General features: G+C 37.0%; 1 protein-coding gene across 2 annotated transcripts in view; it reads left to right on the forward strand.

The window, feature by feature from the left end:
* MTUS2 (microtubule associated scaffold protein 2) overlaps window positions 1-22342 on the forward strand; it is a 726305-nt gene that overhangs the window by 288640 nt on the left and 415323 nt on the right. For both annotated transcript variants that reach the window (XM_001376400.5, XM_056794728.1), the window contains one exon: window positions 4452-4649. In XM_001376400.5, the coding sequence (XP_001376437.3) occupies window positions 4452-4649 (198 nt within the window). The remainder of the gene's footprint in view (window positions 1-4451; window positions 4650-22342) is intronic.

The raw sequence follows: 22342 nt of genomic DNA on the forward strand, positions 1-22342 counted from the left end.
CAGATGTTAATGTCTCCTTAGTTAATGGAAACCTGATAAGTACAGATAGTATATTTTCTTAATGTTACAGAAAAAAAACAAAAACAAGAAAGACTAGACACCCATACACACAAATCACCCAACTGCATACTATCAGAAGATAATTTTGAAGGAAAATATTAGATTGTACTAATTGTACTATATTGTATTTATAATGCAAATTAGGAGCAGATAGATGGTACAGTAGATGGAGCAATGGGCTTGGAACTCAGGAAGATTCATCTTTATGAGTTCAAATCTGACCTGAGACACTTATTAGCTGTGACCCTGGGGAAGCAACTTACTCCTGTTTGCCTTAGTTTCCTCATCTGTAAAATAAGTTGGAGAAGGAAATTGCAAACCACTCCAGTATTTTTGCCAAGAAATTCCTAAATGAAGCCACAAAGAGTTAGATGTAACTGAAAATTGACTAATCATAACTTGTAATGAGTATAAGTAGCTTTTATATAGTGCTTTAAAGATTTCAAAGCACTTAAAAATATTCTCTTATTTTATCCTTAGCCAACCTGGAGGCAAGTATTACTGTTATTCTCATTTTATAAATGGAGACCAAGACAGGCAGAAGTTAAGGGATATTCTAGGGTCACACAGCCAGTAAGCATGAACTAAAATCTTCCCTGAACCTGACTTCCAAGTCCAGTGTTATATCCAGTGCACCACCAAGCTCCCCTAAGAGAACTGTTTATTTAGTGTGTGTATAGTCACAGCATGTGAAAAGACAAATGACAGAAGTAAAAAATATTTTTCTGACAAAAAAATTAAGGAAAAATGGAGGCATTCCCCTGTTCACAGAGGCTAATAGAATACCCTGAACATAATTGCCTTTAAGTTCTTGATTCTTTTGTTTTTACAAACTATGGCTTGAAAATGGCATACAATGACATCTACTGCCTCATCAGTATTAGTAAATTCAGAATTTAAAACACTGTGACTGGCATTCTGAGGGCATTTACAGTGTCATATTTAAGGGTAGATCAACAAAAGTAAAAAGGCATAACAAAGACTGCTTGAAGTTCTGTAGGAATTGCCAATTTCCTTTCTTCAAAAGATTTAGTTTTCAAAAGGACAAAATGGCTTCCCTTTGAAATAGCAAAGCATCTTTCAAATTTTCAGTGACAATAAAATCAGTTTTTCAGTTCAAACAGAACTGTTAATCTTTTCTTCCTCATAAAATCTTGTCAAAATGCAATGCCTTGTTCAAAAAAAAAATAAGGACTGCTTATCTTAGGCTGCTTTGCATAGGTTTTGAACAGTTGATCCTATAATGCTAGTTTTTAAAAAATCTATTATTTCTTTTCATTAATTTTCCTTTTAAATGGACAATGATGGCTTTATTCATTGGGAAGGGTCTTTGATCTGCTGCAGAAAACTTTATTTCACCTAGTAAGTTAAGAGCAGTTTTTCAAAAATGACACAAAGAAAAAACAAGTTCTGCATCTGACATTTATCAGTTTCTTCAAAATCCTTCCATGCTGAATCTGAGTGAAATAGATGAAGTGGAGCTGATCAGGGTTGATGGGAGAGAATGTTAGAGGAGACTTCTAATCTCTCTCTAAACTCTGCTCTCCATTATAGATTGAAATGGACCATACACAAGCTGTTTCCAGAGGCAGAGCCAGAGATATGTTTCTAGACTTCTACAGAAGTGCATTTCAGAGAAAGCAAAATTTTAAATGTTTCAAGGGAAAGGCTTGTACTTCCTTTCAGTTCTACTGGGAAATAGTAACAACCCCAACTCTTTTCAAAGAGCCACCTTTTTGTGAGAGTTCCTTTTTTTTTAAAGGATTTAAGAGATTTTAAAGGCTTGAATACCCTCAAATCATTTGGGAAACCAGGAATGGGTAAACCTAAACATTTCACAAAATCATAGAACTGAGTGGTGAGTCCAGTGCCATCTGGTTTGTTTTGTGTTGAAAAGACTGAATCTGAACCACCCTATTTAGCTATCTATGCCATGATGTATCCTAGAGGTCAGTGTATCTAGACTTGTGTAAAAGTATATAAGGTAAACATATTTTTGACAAAAATTTTGACAAAAAAAAGCTTTAAGACTTATAGGTGTTATAATTTGGTTTTGGGGGGCTTGATTGGGGATTTCATTGGCCAAGGAAATTTCCAGTGAGAAAACCCAATCTACCAATGTGGATTAATAACTATTCTGCAACTTAAAAATCTTAGAGAGTTAACCAAAGATGTGCAGAAGTTATTACTGCAATTAATTAACTATACTAACTGTGTTACTATGAGCAAATCTATCAGTTTCCCTGGGCCTTGGTTTCTTTAGCAGTAGAATGAATAGCTTAGGTTAGACGAAGTTTAAGACTCCTTAAGACTCTAGGGTTTTTTGGTTCCCCATATTCTGACTTCCTTTTTTTTTTTTAACTAGCCTGGGTGAATGACAACTGATCTCATCTATGGATTAGAAAAGGAACTAGACAGGGTAGCAAAATGAAAAAAAGAAAGTTGTTGATCAATCAGTAGCCATTTATTATTTATTTATTATTTTTATTATTATTATTTTTTTATTTTATTATTATTATTATTATTATTAGCTCCCACTGTGTGCTAGACACTGAGTGTACAAAAATGCAATGATTCCTGCCTTCAAGGAACTTACATGCATACATACATTTTATAGGACTATATATGTGTATATTGTGTTTGTTGATGTATTGTTTGTCATGTATATTTTTATATTGCTGCTTTGTATATGATTTGAACAGTTTGTCCTGAAATGCTAATTAAAACTCCCATAATTTATTTTCATTAATTTTCCTTTTAAATGGACAATGATGACTTTATTCATTGGGGAGGGTATTTGATTTGCTGAGTAAATCACTTATTTCGCCTAACAAGTTGTTTGTTATTTTATATATATATATATATATATACACATGTATATATATATATATTTATAAGCAATATGTCATTTATATATTCCCAATATATTATATGATACTTATAGATCATATACTATGTGTTTATATAAATACATGTTTGCTTATAGCTAAGCCTATATAATATATAAAATCTAAACATATCCACGTACACATAAATTCAAGATCATTTTTATAAGATACTTAGAAGCTAGAGAAGATCAAAAATATTTTTTTATAATAGATGGCATAGCTTGAGCTGAATACTCAAGGAAGTTAGAGATTCTGAAACACAGAAATAAGAATGGAGGCATGGAATGGGCAATGGTCAGGGAAGAGATATGGAGGCAGAAGACGGAGTATATTTTGTGTATAATAACAAGAAAGTTTGGTTGGACCATAGAATGTGGCAAGTGGATGTAATATATAGGGAGCCTGGAAAGATAGAGAGGAATCAAATTATGAAGGACCTTAAATGCCAAAAATAGGAATGTAGATTTTATTCTAGAAGCAACAGCCAGTAGAGGTCATGATATGGTGAAACCTGCCCATGAGGGAAGTCACTCACTATCCAGAAACTTATAACATTTCAACCCATTTGTGTCCCAAAATACTTCTGCTTGATTACTTCGTGACTGGTCTGTACGATCATATATAGACTAATAAGAATATTAAAAGATTATTAAAATATTTAAAGATATTGATACACTCAGAGACCAAGCCCTGAAAATTCTGATAACGATATTGTTAAATTTCCTAAATGGGTTGTTTTAGATTCTTCAGTATCAGTTCAGATTAAAGACTATGACACAAGATTAGTTTTTCTTCAGTTTCATAAAATAAATTATTAGTTTATCAAAATCCATTTGCATTCCTTTCTTGCAATGAGTCCCTGACTCACTTCCCTGTGTCTATTCATTCATAGGACCTGAAGTAGAGTCTGGGAATGCTGAGGCACAACATTTTATACCAGAATGTTACTATTTTGGACTAAGTATGCTTTCATGTGATTCCAAAGTGGCTTCAAAGATTAGAGCAGAAACAAATAATGGGAAGGGAGCCAAGCAGATATTCCAGAAAACCATCCTGTGAGCCTGTCCTCTGTGAGTCTCATAAAGCTTTGATTCCAAGCATTTGTGAACTCTCCTTGCATGAGCCATTTGCTAAGTTGAACCTGAACTGCTTGAAACCTTAGTTCTATAAAATTAAAACAGGAAATGGGTTTCAAGTTCTGAAAACTGGCAAAACTATATTTAGAGTATTTTGTGAGAAGTAACTCAGGATGGTGGAAAGACCACTAGACCTAGAATCCTAAGACTTGAATTATGTTCTTTGTTACCTGTGTGACCTTGGACAAGTCATCTTCACCTCTTTGGCTTCAGTTTTCTCATTGGTAAAATGAGAGACTATTTAGACTAGATCAACTCTAAGGTTCCTTCCAGTTTTTAATCTTTAAACATAGTTACCAGTAATGATTTACGTAGTTTACAACTAATGGGCTTCCCTGGATCATCCTTTTTTTGCCCTCCTTTTCAGCTGATTTGAAGAAAGCCTCCAGTTCAAATGCTGCAAGAGCCAACCTTCCCAAATCTGGACTTCGCCCTCCTGGATATTCTCGTCTCCCAGCTGCTAAACTGGCAGCGTTTGGTTTTGTCAGGAGCTCCAGCATTTCTTCTGCCTCCAGCAACCAGTCAGTGGACAGTGTCCAAAGCGATCAGAATAAAACAGCCCACCGTAAGTCATGGGAAGAAGCAAAAAGGGAGGTGGGTAAAGAGGTCGTCAGGGACAGTGATGATCTGTTTAGGTACCAGAAAAATGCTGGAAAGAGACTTTCAGCAGATGAATTAGTTTAATATGTGACAATTTGATAATGATATATTTCTGGGATTGAGAGAAGCAGACTAAGAATTTAAGGAGAGAGGCTTAAAAAAATCTTAACGAAAGTACGATATTAGTTTTAGAAGAAAAAGAGCATATTTTTTTTTAAAATCAGGATTATTTTTTCAATTATATGGAGTTAATATTCTGCAGAAAGATGAAAGTGAATGATTTTTCAAAATGATTCTTTGGATTTTGACTCCTGGAGTCAGAGGGCTTCTGGGTAAGAAGGTAAGGAAAGGTCTGGGAGTTTGCCTTCTTACTGCTTTGTGTCAGCAGTGACAAAAGGGACTGGGTTCCAAAAATGAGCTGAAAGAATATTTTTAGTTACCAGTGATTACCTGTAATGCCTTTGAATTGTGCTACGTGTGACTTATTTTTAAAAGTTAAATAATCGATGTTAAAAATAGAAAAGAGAAGCCCAGCAGTTTTCTCCTCCATTGCGGGCTGTGTCTGTTATCCAATCTCAGAAAAGCCCTATTAGCTGAGATGATGTCATCATCCCATGGCTGTTTCCTGTGACTGGTGTTAATTCTCTAAAGGATGAAATGACTCTCAGCAGGGTCTGCCACCCTTCTGGCCCCAAGGAAGGGCTGGAGGCTATTAGATCCGGCCTGGCTTTGAAGATGAAGCTTTCCCTGATCCATGTCAATTTCAAAGCAATTGTTATCAGATTTGTGGAGGTTCCAATCCAAGATTCTAGTTAGCAGGACAATGCCAGAGGCTCTGATAGTCTGAAACTGGATGGCAGTTTTGAAGGGATTATAGCAAATAGAACCAAATTGAATTGAGAAGGGAAAAAAAAAATAAACACTCCAGAAACCTGAAGTTTAATTGGCCTAACCTTCTTTATGGTATTCTTTCTTGAACTTAAAAAGATACACAGGTTAGTTGAACCATTTTAATTTCTGCCTTCAGATAATAGAAATTACATCTTCCATTGCTCATACCAGTTCTAACTTTTATAGCTCAGAGGCTGCTGTGTTACACTCATTTAAAATCTAAAGGTTGCTCACGCATGGATTTTTCTTCTTCTGAGAAAACTACAACTAAAAGTACCTTGAGTGCATTCTCACAAAAGATTCATTTCTGAATATCTCCATAATTAAAGAATAGATCCGTGACTCTCTGGAATTTGAACTAAGAATATAGTAGAAACTGCTTCCACAGACTTCATTCAACTTCTCAAGGTGTTTACATGGGTAATGTCAAGGTTGGAAGATGTTTTAAATTAGGCAAGTTTATACTGAAGTGAAAAGTCAGCATTTCTTTACACAATAAGGAGGGCACCTGTGTTTTCAGTCTCCAAAGTATGATTTCCAACAGTCTCTCATTTAGAGATGGAATGAAAGAAAACCACATGTTTTCCTTTGTCTGCTCGGTAAAGGATTTGTGATTATTTTAAAGCAGGGAAAGATTTGGGTTATAAGAAAAAGAAGAAAATTATTAACCTTGACTTGAGCAGTATCCTTTGATAAGGGAATATAGGCTAGTCCTGCCTGCCAGGTTGTAGAGAATAATGCTAGGGAGGCATAAGGGATTCCTCTTTTCCTGTAGCAGAAGAAGCTTAACTCATTCCCTTCTGAAGAGCAGGGAACAAGAGAGCTCAGTATATGCTAAAGAAAGGATCTTCCATGTTAGGAGCACCTACCTTACAAATTTATTATATTTAATCTTCCATTTTACATGAAAAAAATCACTGTTTTAAATATTACTTTTTGTAAAATATCATTGTTGTGACTAAACTTCAGGTTTCTCAGCTGTCTTGGAGAGTTGAAGGTGCCAGGTGTTTGTTAAGTTTCATGATGTAGTGGATAGTGTTGACACTTAGAGTTAGGAAGACAAGAGTTCAAATCCTACCTTAAGTATTCACTAACTGCATGACCCTTGACAATTCACTTAATATTAAATTTCTTCATCTGAAAAGAGTACAATATAACCCATCTCACAGGGTTGTTGTAATGCTTAAGCAAAATAATATATTCAAAATATATGCAAACCTTAAAATGCTATATAAATGTGAACTACTATAATGATTCTTATAAGTAATTATATGTTTTTGTTATTATTTGAAACTAAATGCCCTTTAGAGTAGAATTTTTGAAGAGTGACAATGCCCCAGTTTACTTTTTCAGACTGTGATGAAGACTTCACACGAAGGCTAATACCTAGATTTCCACTGGGAAATTTCATTTCCTCTATTCTATAGAAGAAGGTGCTATTTTTGATCAACAGCTCCTTTGAGAAAGGCCCAAGGTCAGTGCCAGATTGGGAAAGATGTCTAGAGTAGATAAATTCTTTTTTTAAATTATATTCTTTGGGCAACCATTGTTCTGGTGACATTTATGACATGTAATATAGTCTTGGATTTCCTGCCATGTGTATTTGCTTTGAAATGTATGAATCGAAGATTATGTTTTTATGCTAATATGAGAAGTCTAAGGTAGTATTGTGATCGCCAATTTAAAAATATTATAGGTTAAGTCAAAATGATTTTTAGCAACTTTATTTAGAAAGAGGGAGAAAGAGTGAAAGTGGGAAAATATAGCAAAAGAAAGAGATTTAACAAGCCTACCAGCCCTTCTCTAGTAAATTGAGACTTAGCCCCACAGGGCTTCCCCACATGGATTTCATGGTAATTCCCAAGCCAGAAGTCCAGTGATATCTTCAGCTAGAATTCTACCAATGCAGCTTCCTCCAGGAAAGGAGGTCCTCTCCAGAAGTCAGGAAAGGAAAGCCAGATATTTAAAAGGAAAGCCAGCTATTTACCCAGCAATCTGATTCAGAGTCTCCAAAGGAGAAGTCTCAGGAACAGTCCTTAAAAGCAGAAGCCAAGGTGCCAATTTGAAATCAAAGCCCCAGTCCAAAGCCACCTCCAAGAGGCAAGTCACCAGCTAAAGATCCCTGCACAGGAAGTTCAGGACTTTTTATAGTCCTTTTCCCACTTCACTTCCTGTCCCTTCCTCCACTTTATGGGAACCAATTGCAATCTTTCAATTTACTTAGCACTGCCCAGGGAGTGGTCAGTTGCCTCTGAAGTTGTCATCCACTTTAGCAAGTGACTTGGGAACACTCTTACTTAGTGTTAAGTAGGGGTGCTTACATTTTTGATTGACTAATTTAAAAATTGCTGATTTTGAGACAAGGAAAGTTTGTTTCATTTTTCACAGAAAGATGATTTTGTATACAGCCCGTTGGCTAGTGTTATTTATATCTTCTGATATACTGTTACTTATATCTGGTTAGTGCAGAGTAGGCACTCTCCTACTCTGTAGCTGTAGAGGAGAGTAAAACAAAGAGAAAAATGCAGTTTTAAATGATGGAACTTTCTACATAAAATACTGAGCCTTTGAGCCCTGCCAATTTTGAATGGTCTTCATTAATATGAAAAGACATGGGAAGAGCTGTGTATTAAGGGTGATAAAAATCAAAGCATTGCAGATGTAAACCCTGGCATGTATCAGGTGGGTAATTAGGTAAAGTAATCAGGTAGGAAATGTGAATTGCAAACCCGGTGTGCTCCCAATGACTCAGGGAACCCTCTGTTAAACCTTTTACCTGTAAGGAGTGGAATTCACCAAGGAGAAAAGAGAGGTCTTGACCTTTTTCAGGTCAAGGCTATAGTTCTGGAGGCTCAGGAACATTCAGCTAGCAAACCTCTCCTCTGCATTCTCCTTGTGATACAATATGGCTTTGTCTATGGCCTCTCTGCCCATCTCCCCATCCTTCAGAATCTAAGAACAACTATGTCAAACATAAATATTGAGCAATTTTACACACGATCCCCTTTTATGTCAAGTTCTGGATGTGAATAGATACCCATCTCTATGTAGCCCTGACTTCATCTTTTAAAAATCAAATCAATTCAAAAAATGTTTATTAAATGATTCTTTTATGCAAGGAACTATGTGAGGCCTGGTAGATACAAAGGTAAAACCCAAATTCACATTTCTATAGGACTTTCAGAAAAATGTTTTCATCACCATTCTATTTATAATTACCTTGTAATGTTACCCTTGCCCTTGAGGAGCTTATGTTCTAGTTCAGGAGAAAAACCCCAACCTAAATGATTGTAATTCAAATAAGAGAATGAGAAGTATAGAAGGGAAAGTGTATGGTAATGGGTAAATAGCTGGCCTTGGAGACAGAAAGCCCTGCCTCTGACATATTGTACAATCCTGGGCACGTCACTTAAATTCTTTGTGTCCCCAAGCAGCTCTCTTGCCTTACTGCTGTTGCTTCACCAGGAAATTCCCTACACTAATAAAATCACAGAGCTAGTAAAAAAATCATAGGAGAAAATATAGACTTAAGGCTATGGTAAATTCAGTTTATGGAAGCTCCCACGGAGAAGAGGGCAAGTGAATTGGGTCAGGAAAGACTGAAATATGAGAAAATTCTAGTAGGCAGAGAAGAGAGAGGAATCCTATAGGACAATAGAAAGAAATGGCAAGGAGGTGGTAAAAAGTCTTTAGGGGATCCATGAGTAGTTCAGTTTATGAAAGGTAACAGTGTGAGCTAGCGAGGCAGCAAGATGGGGTGTAATAAATACTAGCTTTAGTATTTTATGTTTTAACCCTTACCTTCCATCTTGTAATCAATGCTGTGTATTGGTTCCAAGGAAGAAGAGTGATAAGGGCTTGGCAATGGGCATTAAGTGACTTGCCCCAGGTCAAATGGCTAAGAAGTGTCTGAGGCCAGATTTGAACCCAGGACTTCCCATCTCTGGGCCTGGCTCTCAATTTACTGAGCCACCCCGCTAGCTTTAGTATTAAAAGAACCTTGATTTGAATCCTGCCTTTGCCGCTGATTATCTATGTAACCTCAGTTTCTTCCTCCTGGCCTCCTTAGCCTCATTCATAAAAGAAAGAGTTGGATGGTTATTCAGTTGTTTTTAGTTGTATCTAATTCTTCATGAACTCATTTGAGATTTTCCTGGCAGAGATACTAGAGTGGTTTGCCATTTCCTTTTCCAGCTTGTTTTACAGATAAGAAAACTGAGGCAAATAGGAATAAGTAGTTTCCTCAGGGTCACACAGCTAATAAGTGACAGAGGCCAGATTTGAACTTAGAACTTAGGTCCTCCTGATTCCAGGCCTCTCATGCCATTTCCACTTAGCTACCTTAGAGTTGAATTAGATGTCTCTTAGGGCCATTCCAGTTCTAAACCTATGATCTTATGAAGCCATATTGTGATGGGCCTTGAATGCCATATTAGGTAAATTAGATAATATTTTAATGGAAAAGGGGGAACCATTAAAGGTTATTGAACAGAAAAGTGATTTGAGTAAAACTGTTTATTTAGAACATTACTTTGGTCCCAGGGCCCATGGTTGATTATCTTAGGTATATTCAGAGCAGATAAAGCTTCTGTTCTTCTCTAGGCACTGTGTGGTACCTTAGAAATGTCAGTGGGCTTATAATCAGAGGATTTGCCTGTGTGACCTCGGGGAAAGTGACTTAACATTTCTAAGCATCATTCTCCTCTTCTATAAAATTAGGAGCTTATGCCATAGGTGACCTATGAGAGCCTTTACAAATCAAAATCGATGATCCTATAAATTATTTACATCATTCCCATTTCCCAAAGAATATTTGCAGACACGTGCATGAAGGAGGCTGATTTTATTTATTTAAAGTATTATAGTTTTAAAGATATCTTAATAATTAGCTAGTCTAATTCATTTTATAGATGAAGAAACTGAGTCACTGAAAAGTAAAGGGACTCAGACAGGTAGTCTCAGGGCTGGAACTAAGATGCATTGGGGAATTATGTGGCCTCTGATCTCTGCTCCTTCTTCTCTGGATAAATCAATTGGCCTCAGTTTGTTTAGTTTTAAAGTAAAGGAGGATGAACTCAGCGGCCCCATGGTAAGCCAGGACTCAAACCCGAGGCTTCTGGCTCTAAGATTAGAGCTCTCTTCGCTGTGGTTTGTTCATACTGTGTTACAACATAAATGTGTTGGCTGGCTCCTTCTCCCAGGTACCAGCCTTCTGAGTATATGAACGCAGCTTTGAGGACCCCTTTCAGGCTTCCCTTCTCCAAGCTAAACACCACTAGTTGCTTTAGCTCTTTCTTTTGTGATCTTTAAAAGTTTGGTTTATTTTGAGCCTTGCATAGATGTCAAATCTTATTAGTCAGTGATTTATGGCTCTTTCTAATTTGGTTTGAAGAGAAGAAACAAGAAATATTTAATATGAAATTGTAGTGGCTGATTGCAGGCTTCGTGGCTGACCCATAGCCAGTACCTATATTTTGCCAGCCTTCAGGGTGGATAAAATTAAATGAACCTAATTATGGTGGAAATGGACTGTTACTAATATCAGTTGTCATGTCAGCATTCTTTCAGTAATTAGGGGCTTTAAAAAACAATTGCAGAATTAAATGCCTGTCATCTATGATAGCACAAGGATTCCCAATTGTCAAATTAATCAGAGATTTAGCCACTGATGCTATTTTCCTAGTGGGTGGATAGGCATAATATTTTATTAAAATGGCAGACCCTCAGGAAGCGAGGATGGGATAGGAAGGTAGATGGATCTGGACCTTCTTGAATTAATCATTAACAGAAATTACTTGACCAAAAAATATACAGAACATCATGTCTAATTATATGTTCTTAACAGCACCTAGCACATGATGAACCCTAACTATACATAAAATATCAGTGAGAAGAGAGCATGAAGATGGAAGATGAATTAGAATTAGAATTGATGAAGGAAAGCACTTGGAAAATGGAAAGAAGAGAGGAAATTTTTAAAGAGTGTGACTTTGAATTGTATCCCTCTGAGAGTAAGTAGGGTCTGTAAGGTGTTGGCAGCTTCACCCTTCACTGGTGACTTTCAAGTAAAAATGGAATGACCACTGGCCAGGGATCTTCTGCTTTTTTTTTTTTTAATTTAAAACACTTTTAATATATTGATACAATTTTAAATAGTCATTTTTGCCATTTTGCGATCCATGCTCCTTCTTTCCCACCCCTCTGCTCTCCCCAAGATGGCAGGTAACATGTATAGGTTGTACATGTGTTTTTATGATACATATTTCCATGTTGGTCATGTTGTGAAAGAAGATATTATAGCTTATCTTAGAGAAAAATTCATGGAGGAATTAAATTGAAGAATGATATGCATCTATCTGCATTCAGACTCTATGTGTTCCTTCAAAAGCAATAGATAGCCTTTCTCATCTTGAGTCTCTTAGAGTTGTCCTGGATCCTTGCATCACTGAAAATAGTTATGACATTCACAGTCCATCATCATACATTATTATTACTATGTGCAACTTTCTCCTGGTTCTGCTCACGTCACTTTGCAACACTTCATTGAAGTCCTTCTGGTGTTTTTTATGATCATCCAGTTTTTCATTTCTTTTGGCATTTAATATTCAGTCACCACAGCTAGTTCAGCCATTCCCAGTTTCTGGTTTCTTTGCTACCTCAAAAAGAGTGGCTATAAATATTTTTGTACAAATAGGTCCATTCTCTCTATGCTTTGACTCTTAATATATAGACCAGTAGTGGTATTGATAGATCAAAAGGTACGCACAGTTTTATGATCTTTTGACAGGGTTCCAGATTGGTCAGGCATATTTTAGAGGTCTCTCAACTGGTTTTCCTCCAGTGCTGATTCTTGTGATTCTTTGAATCACAGAATTTTTCCTTGTAAAATGGCTGAGTGATGGAGACTCATAAGCTAAGAGATTATTGCTGTCTAGAGATCTTTAATAATTTCATCATTTATTCATTCACTTATTTATTCATTCATCCAACCGATATTTATTTGAGCATATGATAGGATTTAAATCCTGCCTCGGAGGCTACTCTATATGTGATTGTGGAGGGAATGAGACTAGATGACTTCTGAGGTCTCTTTCAGTTTCTAGATCTGTACTCTGATGCTTCTCTGGCATCTCTCTGCCGGGACTATGAATTTCCTCTCATCTTTAAACCCTTGACTTTTGACAGTGATTGGAAGCAACCCATGCCTCCTCTGAGCATCTCGATCTTTGAAAATCCTCATGAGAGACACAGATCTTAACTCTAGAACTGGAGAGATCTCCAAGGCCAAGTCACAACTTGTGCTTGTATAGATGAGGAAACTGAAGGTGTAGGACAGTGATGGGCAACCTTTTGAGCTTGGTGTGCCAAAATTCACCCCAAAACTGCGCATAGCTCAGGTGGTGTGTCACTTGGAGAAAATAGCATCCTTCTTAGCATGTGGCCCCATACTTCTCTGTATGTGGCTGCGTGTCATAGAAAATGGCTACGCGTGTCAGTGCTGACACACATGTCATAGATTTGCCATCACAGGCCTAGGAGGTTAAGTGAACATTCACAGGGGTTGTAGTATCAGAGGCAGGATTTAAACCTAGGCATCTGGCTTTAGAGGCGTCTTTGCACTTTAGCATGTCATTATTGCACTTCAGTCATGTCTAACTCTTTATGATCCCATTTAGAATTTTCTTGGCAAAGAAACTGGAGTGATTTGCTGTTTCCTTCTCCAGTTCATTTTACAGATGAGGAAGCTGAAAGACAAATAGGATTATGTGACTTGCCCAGGTCACCTGGCTAGGATGTGTCTGAGGTCAGATTTGAACTCAGCTCTTCCTGACTCTATACCTGGCACTCTATTCACTGTACCACTTAGCTGTCCATACAATGAAGATATGTGAAAGCACAAATCTCTTTATTTTTCTTGTTCAGTCATGTCAGATGTGTCTGACACTTTATGATCCATTTGAAATTTTCTTGGTAAAGATCTCATAGTGGTTGGCCATTTCCTTCTCCAGCTCATTTTACAAATGAGAAGACTAAGGCAAGCAGGGTTAAGTGACTTGCCCAGAGTTATCCAGCTAGTAACTGTCTGAAACCAGATTTGATCTCAGGAAGATCAGTTCTGCTGATTCCAGGTTTGGTACTCTACCCACTGTCTCAACTAGCTGCCCCGCCATATTATGATACTTCATGAATCCTGCCTCATGTTGGAGCTCTTTGTAGATCTCTCATTTTTGTCTCTCTCTAATTTGAGCACTATGGAAGGCGGTAGACCTTTGGAGAGAAAAAATCCAGGTAGCTATGAAAAAATATTTTGTTAGTAACCAATTTCCCTTTTTCAGTATGTCCTTAGAATTGAAAGAAAAAATAGTATTTGTCAATTTCTTTATTTGAAGGATGTCTAGAATATGTAATTTAGTATAGGCAGCTTGGTCAACTTAAATAGTAAAAAGAGAAGACCATTTCAAAATGTGTTCCTTTTCTAAGACAAAATATGTTCCTTTTCTGTTGTAAACTGAAATCATTATGCAAACAGTTAATAACCTTTATATCCAAGCTATGTATACTTAGTGGCTTTTTTAATTCCTTGTGAAATTCTGCATCTCCAAGATTAGATTTTTTCAGTTTAGTTTATATTCATCTATACATGCACATGTATGACTATATGTATATTCTCTCTGATGACAAGGAATTTTGTTCTGTTTTAATCACATGAAATTAAAACACTTTATTTTCCTTTAGTCATTTGAAGGAATCAAATCATGGAGAAAATCTGAACTGTGAAATAGCCAGCTTTTTGGCTGTTCAATTAATCAAAAAGGTCAATATAAAAACTGTTTTGAAATTTTAACTTTAGCATTTACTGTCATGACTACTATAAAATACATTTTCCATACACAATGCATTTGATTTTCTATGTCTAACATGCATTTTAAAGAAGATCAGGGTTGACTAGGCATATATTAATAACTCCTACAGAAACCACTATTAGTTTATCGCTTGCATGGCTCACAAACAGAATAATTCATTTTTTATTCGTGGAATAGGGAGGTTGAAGTGATTTATGAGGTCAAAACTGGTGTCTCTCAGTTCTCTGAATCTCTGTCTCTCTGCCTCACTTCCTCTGTAATTCTCTCTTTGTCTCCATCTCTCTTTTTCTCTATCTCTGTCTCTCTGATTCTGTCTCTGTCTCACACACACACGTGGAGGGAGAGAGAGAGAGAGACAGAGAGACAGAGAGAGACAGAGAGACAGAGACAGAGAGAGAGACAGAGAGAGAGAGGGAGGGAGACAGGGAAAGAGAGAGAGAGAAAGGGGAGAGAAAAAGGGGAGAGAGAGAGAGAGAGAGAGAGAGAGAGAGAGAGAGAGAGAGAGAGAGAGAGAGAGAGAGAGAGAGAGAGAGAGAGAGAGAGAGAGAGAAAGGGGAGAGAAAAAGGGGAGAGAGAGACAGAGAGAGAGAGAGAGAGAGAGAGAGGAAGAGGGAGAGAGAGAGACAGAGAGAGAGACAGAGAGAGACAGAGAGAGAGAGAGAGAGAGAGAGAGAGAGAGAGAGAGAGAGAGAGAGAGAGAGAGAGAGAGAGAGAGAGAAGGAAGGAGGGGAGAGGAAGAGGACTGGAAGTATAAAAGCTCTCAGACCTTATCCCACACTGATCTGCATGGGTGCTTTCACTTGCTCCATTCCCAACCTGTGCTGTTTCACCCCTCCACTGGTGGCCTGGCGAGCTTCAGCTGTGGAGGGCTTACCGTAGGAGCTCCCCAGATCTAGAGCAGATATGCTATTGTCTTAGCCCGCTGCAACTCAGGACTCCCCCAAATAAGAGATGCATCACCGTCAGCCTTCCCAGTAGCAGAGATTACCGATGTGCACTACCATTCCTGGCTCTAAGTGACATAGGTGATCTGATCTCTACTATTCTACTGCCTGCTGAAGTGTATGCCTTAGTGGCAGCTTTGGTTATCCCTTATAAAGTCTTCAGGAAGTAATTCTGGTTATGAAGAGATAAAGTCACAATCCAAATATTTTTGAAAAAGATTAGAGTATAGAAGGTGTTGTTGTTTTTACTGTTGTAAATGGGAAGTTTAAAAAAAGTTGTTGAATAGGAATCAAAAGACATGAATTCTAGTCACATTCCTTGTCAACTTGCTAGTTCTATGGCCTTGGGTAAATAATTTTTTCTTAGCCTCCATTTCCTTATTTGAAAAATATGGTTATAAAAATCTGCCATGACTATATCAGGGTTATTTGGAAAGTGCCCTGTGTTTATATGTGTGAGATCTCTCCCTGCTGACATCTTTGCTTTCCTACAAGACTTCGCTCAGATGCCAGATGCCTTCATCATGCTTTTTCAGATTTCCCATGAAAGGCAGTGTGTCATCACAGAAAAAGGGCCAGACTTGGGTCCAGGAGGACTTGGGTGAGCTCATTTCTTGTCCATTTAGACTGGCTGCTTCTTGAGTGTAAGGGCTGTCTTCTTTAGCACTTAGCATACTGCCTGGTACATTGAGGCTTAATAAATGCTTATTGAAAAACTGACTGACTGACTGACCACATGTGTGGTCCTGGACTAGTCACTTAACTCTCTGAGCCTCTTTTTCTCATCTGTAAAGGGAAGACTGAGAGTACTTGCAAAAACCTTACATGGTGTTTATATAAACTTGAAAGCACTGTGGGATGTGAATTGTTTTTTTTTTCTTCCTGATTCCTAAAAGTATCATAAAAGTTGGCATTTAAATACTGTTAAGCTTTGTAAAACAATTCACATATGTTATCTCATTTGACCCTCATAATAACCTTGTGAGATAAGTGTTATTGGTATTATTCCTATTTTACACTTGATGAAATTGAGGCAGACAGACTTGAATGATTTACCAATATCATACAGTCAGCAAGAGTCCAAGGAGGGATTCCATCTTTGGTTTTCTTATCTCTGAGTCCAAAGCTATTGGTTTGTTGTTTTTTTTTTTAATTGCCTTCATAATATAATCAATTTTCTTTGCAACATTCTTCTTTATCTATTGTTTCTGACGGTAATAGAAAACATTTTTTTCTGGAATCTCTTTTATAATTGATAGGAATATCATCCAAGTTTCACTTAATGTTTAAATTACATCGATTGCATCAATTTCGACATCTCTTTGAGGGAAGGAATATCCTAAATGTTTTGGTAAGACCAATGACTTCTCCAGTTCTAACACCCTATCTGAAGTAGAAATGTGGGACAAATGTTGAAAATGGCACCAATATTTAAAAAAGAGCTACCATGTTTTTGTTTGACTAAACTGTTTTGGTTTGTTTTGTTCTGCAACCTAACTGTGACATTGCATGAAGACTGTGAAACATGGTGGCTTCTGGGGGGGAGTTGCTAGGATTCAGTTTGTTTCCACAACCCCCTACTATTAGAATGTAAGTTGTCTATACAGGCTCAAGACTCAAAAATATGAAATGATTCTGATTCCGCAAAACTTAATCAGTTGATATTAGCAGAATGTAGTCAAGAAAGAGCTGATGTATTTTTGTCTTTTTATACACACAAGAATGGCTCTTCCAAATCCTTTCTGTCTCATCAATCAGGAAAAGAAATCCAGTTAGGTTTTCCTCTCAAGTGGAACATGTTTATATAAGGTGACTAAGAACAGAACCCATTAACCTAACCCTGATGGCATTTAAAACCTGTGTTTAAAATAGGAAATGAAAATGTATTTATTCCCATTTCTGTGCTTTCATAGTCCCATGGGGCTAGGGATTAATTAGGGTACAGAATAGAAACATTTAATTTTATAGTCTGTGAAAGCTTTTCCACAACTCCTCATTTTGAATCACTTTGATTTCTGTTGTGCTCAGATTTTTCTTTTATATTAATCATATATATCAAAGAATCTCAAACTTCAGGTAAGTAAAGAAAAAAAAGATTAAGAGTAGGAGGCACATTACCTAAAATTTAAAAGAATTACTGACTGACCTCAGAAATGAAGTTGACTCAAAAATGTCACTGATGGAGGGAAATAATTCATTTTCTGAACTATATAATTATACAATTCCAAGTATTTTAAGAGAATAAAATTTTCACTCCTTTCCTCTGAGCCTTACTATTAATTTTTGCTAATTACCTCTCATAATAGATTCAGTTTTCTTTACATTTTCCTTTTTATCTACTGCTTCTGACAGCAAAAGAAAATACGTTATTTTCTGAGATCTCTTAGTAATAGATATGAAATCATCTAAGTTTCATTTAATGTTTAAATTACACCTGTTACCTCAAACTTGGCAGATATTTGAGGGATGGCAAGAGGCAGATGCAAAAATGTTGCAGATGAATATAAATAATCCATTTTTCTAAGCTGTATAATTATAGAATTCTAAGTATTTTTAAGAAGGGAAACTTTTGACTTATTCTCTGAGCCTTCCTGCTAATTTTTACTAATTGCCCCTCATAATAGATTTTATTTTCTTTACATTTTTTCTTTTTTATCTACTTTTTCTGACTGCGTAAGAAAATATGGTTTTACTGATGCTTCTGAAGAGATATGAAATAATCTGTTTCATTTAAAGTTTAAATTACACCTATTGCATCAACTTTAGCATATACTTTAGGGAAGGTAAACAAAAGCTTAAGAGTTATGCCAAAGCCACTGAATTCTGCAATACCAGCACCCTTCCTACTGAAGTAGATATATAGGACAGCTGCTGAATGTTACACCATGGTAAAAAGAGCTACCATGCTTTCATTTTAATGAACTGTTTTTTGTGTTTTGCTTTGTTTTTCTCCCTTTTTTGTATCTCCATTGCTTAGAGCATCTACTATAGCACATAGTAGGTACTCAATTAATATTTGTTAAACAGAACCTAAGAGGATGTTTCTTTACTAGGCATATTCTTTCTCCAATGGTGTATTTTTTCCAGCTGTGAATATTTTATTTAAGACAATCTAAACTGTGCTTTTTCCCAGACTTTGTAAATCAAGTCAAGATCAACCTATAACTATGGAAGGAGTTTTAGTGCACAGATATGATTTAGAGTATTTCTCCCAATAAAATCAAGTCAAGTCAAAAGCACTTACTATAAGTTATTTGCTGAACTGAGCACTGGGGATACAAAGAGAAAAACAGATCTGACTCTCAGTGACTATGGAGAATTCTGCATTGATGTAGAATTAGGCTAAATCTTTGAACAGCTTGTATAATGTGGAATAACTCCTTCACCTCTGTCTAGAGTCACAGAATTTTAAAGTAAAAGGTTTATGAAAAGTTCAGCTAGTTTAAGCCCTTCATTTGACAGATGAGAAACTGAAGGCATAAACACATTCAATGATTTGCTTTAAAGCCACGCAGACTATTTGGTAAAGTTGGCTTTGTTGTTCATTCTTCATTTTGAAGAGGACCAATGACGTCATGGGTGATGTCTTTACTCTTGCATGAACTGGATTTAAATGAGGCAGAATTGCACGTCATCATCCTCATTTTCTTCCAGCATCTTGAAAGTCCAATGCTAAGGCCGAAGTCAGGAAGACTGGTCAAAGTAGACCTCCTAACTCCTAGGCCAACAATAGGGTTTGACCCTGGAATATACCTCCTTTTCTGTTCAGTAATACCCAAAGCTGCCAGCCCTTTTCAAGGAACAACTCGGTATTTATCCCATATTTCTTTCAACCATAGAATTGTTGTGCCTGGAGAAGTCATTGGCGCCATGCTCAATTTCTTAGGGTTTTCTTTCCTTCATTATATGTCAAGGTTAATGAATTATGTTTTGTTTAAATATCACAGGAAACTAAGAGTAGTGGGGGCAGTTAGGTGGACCAGGTGGTAGCCAGGCCTGGAGATGGGAGGTCCTGGGTTCAAATTTGACTTTAGACACTTGTTAACTATGTGACTCTGGGCAAGTTACTTGACTCCATTGCCTAGCCCTTACTACTCTTTTGCCTTGGAACCAATACTTGGTTTTGATTCTAAGATAGAAATAAGGGGCTTATTAAAAAAAAAAGAAAGAAACTTAGAAAAGGCGAAGGAGTCAAGAGTAAATAATTTCTAAAGTTCTTTCTAGCTTTAAAAACATAAGACACTCTGATTTTAAACACCTAACATGTTAATAATTATGTTAGACTCCATGAGGGTCGCCACCAAAAATATGTTTTTTAATCTCAAAAAAAAAAGAAAGAAAGAAAAGGAGAAGAGGTAGAGGAGTATTAATAGTAATATAATAGTAATACTTACCTCAAAGGATTATAAAGGGAATTAAATGCAATTAATATAGAAAATTAATTTAAAGTACCTTGCAAATGTTTTAGCTCTAGGAAAATATCAGTTGTTTTTATTTGCTTTGTTCCTTTAAAATCGTTCCTCATACGTTCTTCCTCACCTTTGCCTCTTTTTTCTGACTCTCTCAGCATTGCTCTCAAATATCCCCTCTCTAGGAAGCCTTTCGTGGTCTGTGAACCCCCTGAGATTACCTTGCCCCACCTGAGATTACCCTGTATTTCCACACGCTTCATTATTTAGATGCTGCCTCCTCTTTCTGAATGTGAGTTGTTTGAGAGCAAGGACTGTTTTGTCTTTCTGCGTATCTATCTCCAGCTCTTAGCAAAGTGTTCACTGACAGATTTTGGTCTTTCCCAGTCAAGCTCTTGGCCCTGACTCCTACTTTTTGTTGTTGTTGTTGTTAAAAAATGGGTAAGGAATATATTCTTGTTTTAGATGTCTAAGTTGATATGGTGTGCGTGTATTGTTTTTGTAGGTTATGTGTGTCCACATTGGCCTGTCCAAATGTGGCTCTCAGGTAGACATAGACAGGTATCTCTGAGGTGTCCTCTGCCCACATTGCACCATGAGAGATTTTAAATCTTTCCAAGTGGAATCAGGAAATTGGAACCACATAAAGGCTGGCCACTAAACTCCTCAGAAAGAGAGATTCTTCTACGCGCCCGCTTCTTCCAGAGATCCGTCTCTCCCTTCAGGGATCTGTCCCTGAAGAGAATCTGGAGTCCCACGTCTTCTCCCTAAAAATGAGTTAGAATATGAAGATCTTTCTTTTTCTTCTAAGCTTTCCCCATCTACTCCTCTCACACATTCCCAGAGCTCTGAGTAGTCAGTTTCTGCTTATAAAGAATCTGGTGTCAACGGGCTTGACACTGGTTACAGCCAGACAACTTGTCCGTGAGTCTGTGGTCACAGATAGAGGACTCGCCCGTGGTCCTTTTACCACTGATGGCCAGAGCCCACATGATCTCATTGTTGTGGGAGGTAGAAGGTCAGAGCTGTGAGAGGCGAAAAATTTACTTTGTTCAGGACTCTTGAATACAAAAAGGCACAAGTGTATCTAACAATAAAGTGTTTTGATTGACCAGATTTCACTTATTCAGACCATCTCATGGCCGACATTGGGGTCCAATTTACAGCAATTAAATATCTAGAGTCAAGATTTCATTTTCATTAGTAGTTGAGTCAGCTGAACTTTAAACATAACCATACTAGCAGCAGGGGAAAGGATCTTTAAAATGATTTTCCTAGTTGAGCTCACTGACACTTTGTGTATAAACACGTCTCTTTCCTAAAAGCATCATTCAAAGAGTATTTCTGAGAATTAATTACATTATGGTTAATAGGGAATGACTACTTGAGGTTTTATTTGACTTCTCTATGAGCATGATATAAACCTCTGGGGATGAATGTCCTTCAGAAAATAGAAGCCATCAAAGGAAGTGCCAGTAAAACTGCCCAAGCAATTGCAGGCCTCCCCTATATTCAGAATTTTAAAAAAGTGAACATCAGAGTTAGATATAGATTATATACAAATTATCCACTCCCTTCCCTAAACAGATTAATTTATACTCACATATTTAGATGTGTATGAACAGTTTAGTAGTTAAAGCCATTTTAGCCTTAATTATCTCAACTATCTTCCATCAGAGCAAGCTTCTCAGAGCACCTCTCCAACCACTCAGAGCCAAAACTCTCCAACCAACCACCCTCAGTCCTCAGACCCCTCTATCTTTAAGGAAACCATCCAAGTTCCCTCCCCTCAGTTCTCACATCTACCAATCACTGTCCATGTCTTCCCTGTGCCAATGGTGGCTCTACCTTAACCCAGGACCGCCCAGAGGTCTGTGGCTTTGCACATGTCTGTTGAAGGTCATATTCTCAAATAATTAAATCTTGATCCTTTGCTACAGCCCTTCCTAAATCCTGTTAACCTGAGTAGGGTAGAGATTGGAATAATTAAATTTTGATCTATGCTGCAGCCCTTCTTAAATCCTTTTAAGACTGAGTAGGGTGGAGATTGTAATTTCCAAGACCTGGTTCTGTCATTCCAAGTATCTCTATTGTATCAATTCTAAAATCAATCATGACTCAAAGAAATTCCTGTTCTATGCTTAAGCATAGGTCAAAGCCCTTTCCATTGTTCAGCAAAAGGTTTCTGTCCTAAAGTAATCTTAAGAAAGGAGGAGGAGGAACCTCCCTTGTCAATTGGGTTCACATTCCAATAGACTATCACTAAGAAATTTTCCAAGTATGAAATTTCCCAATGGTGAAATTTCCAACATTTATAAGTCTAAGAAATTTTGAGGTTTACAGTCTTTGGTTTGTTAGTGGGACAGAAAATAAGGGTTTGAAAAAAAGTCTGAGGCTGCCTTTGAAGCCAGATCTTCTTGACTTCAGGTCTAGTATTCTATCTACTGGGTCACCTAACTCATAGGAGTCTGACATATAATTCCCTACCCTTGAGCAATTAATTCACAAACTAGCTTCTGATATAGATATACGATCTTACCAACATAAGTA

The sequence above is a fragment of the Monodelphis domestica genome, chromosome 4, assembly GCF_027887165.1.
Source record: "Monodelphis domestica isolate mMonDom1 chromosome 4, mMonDom1.pri, whole genome shotgun sequence".
Classification (NCBI taxonomy): domain Eukaryota; kingdom Metazoa; phylum Chordata; class Mammalia; order Didelphimorphia; family Didelphidae; genus Monodelphis; species Monodelphis domestica.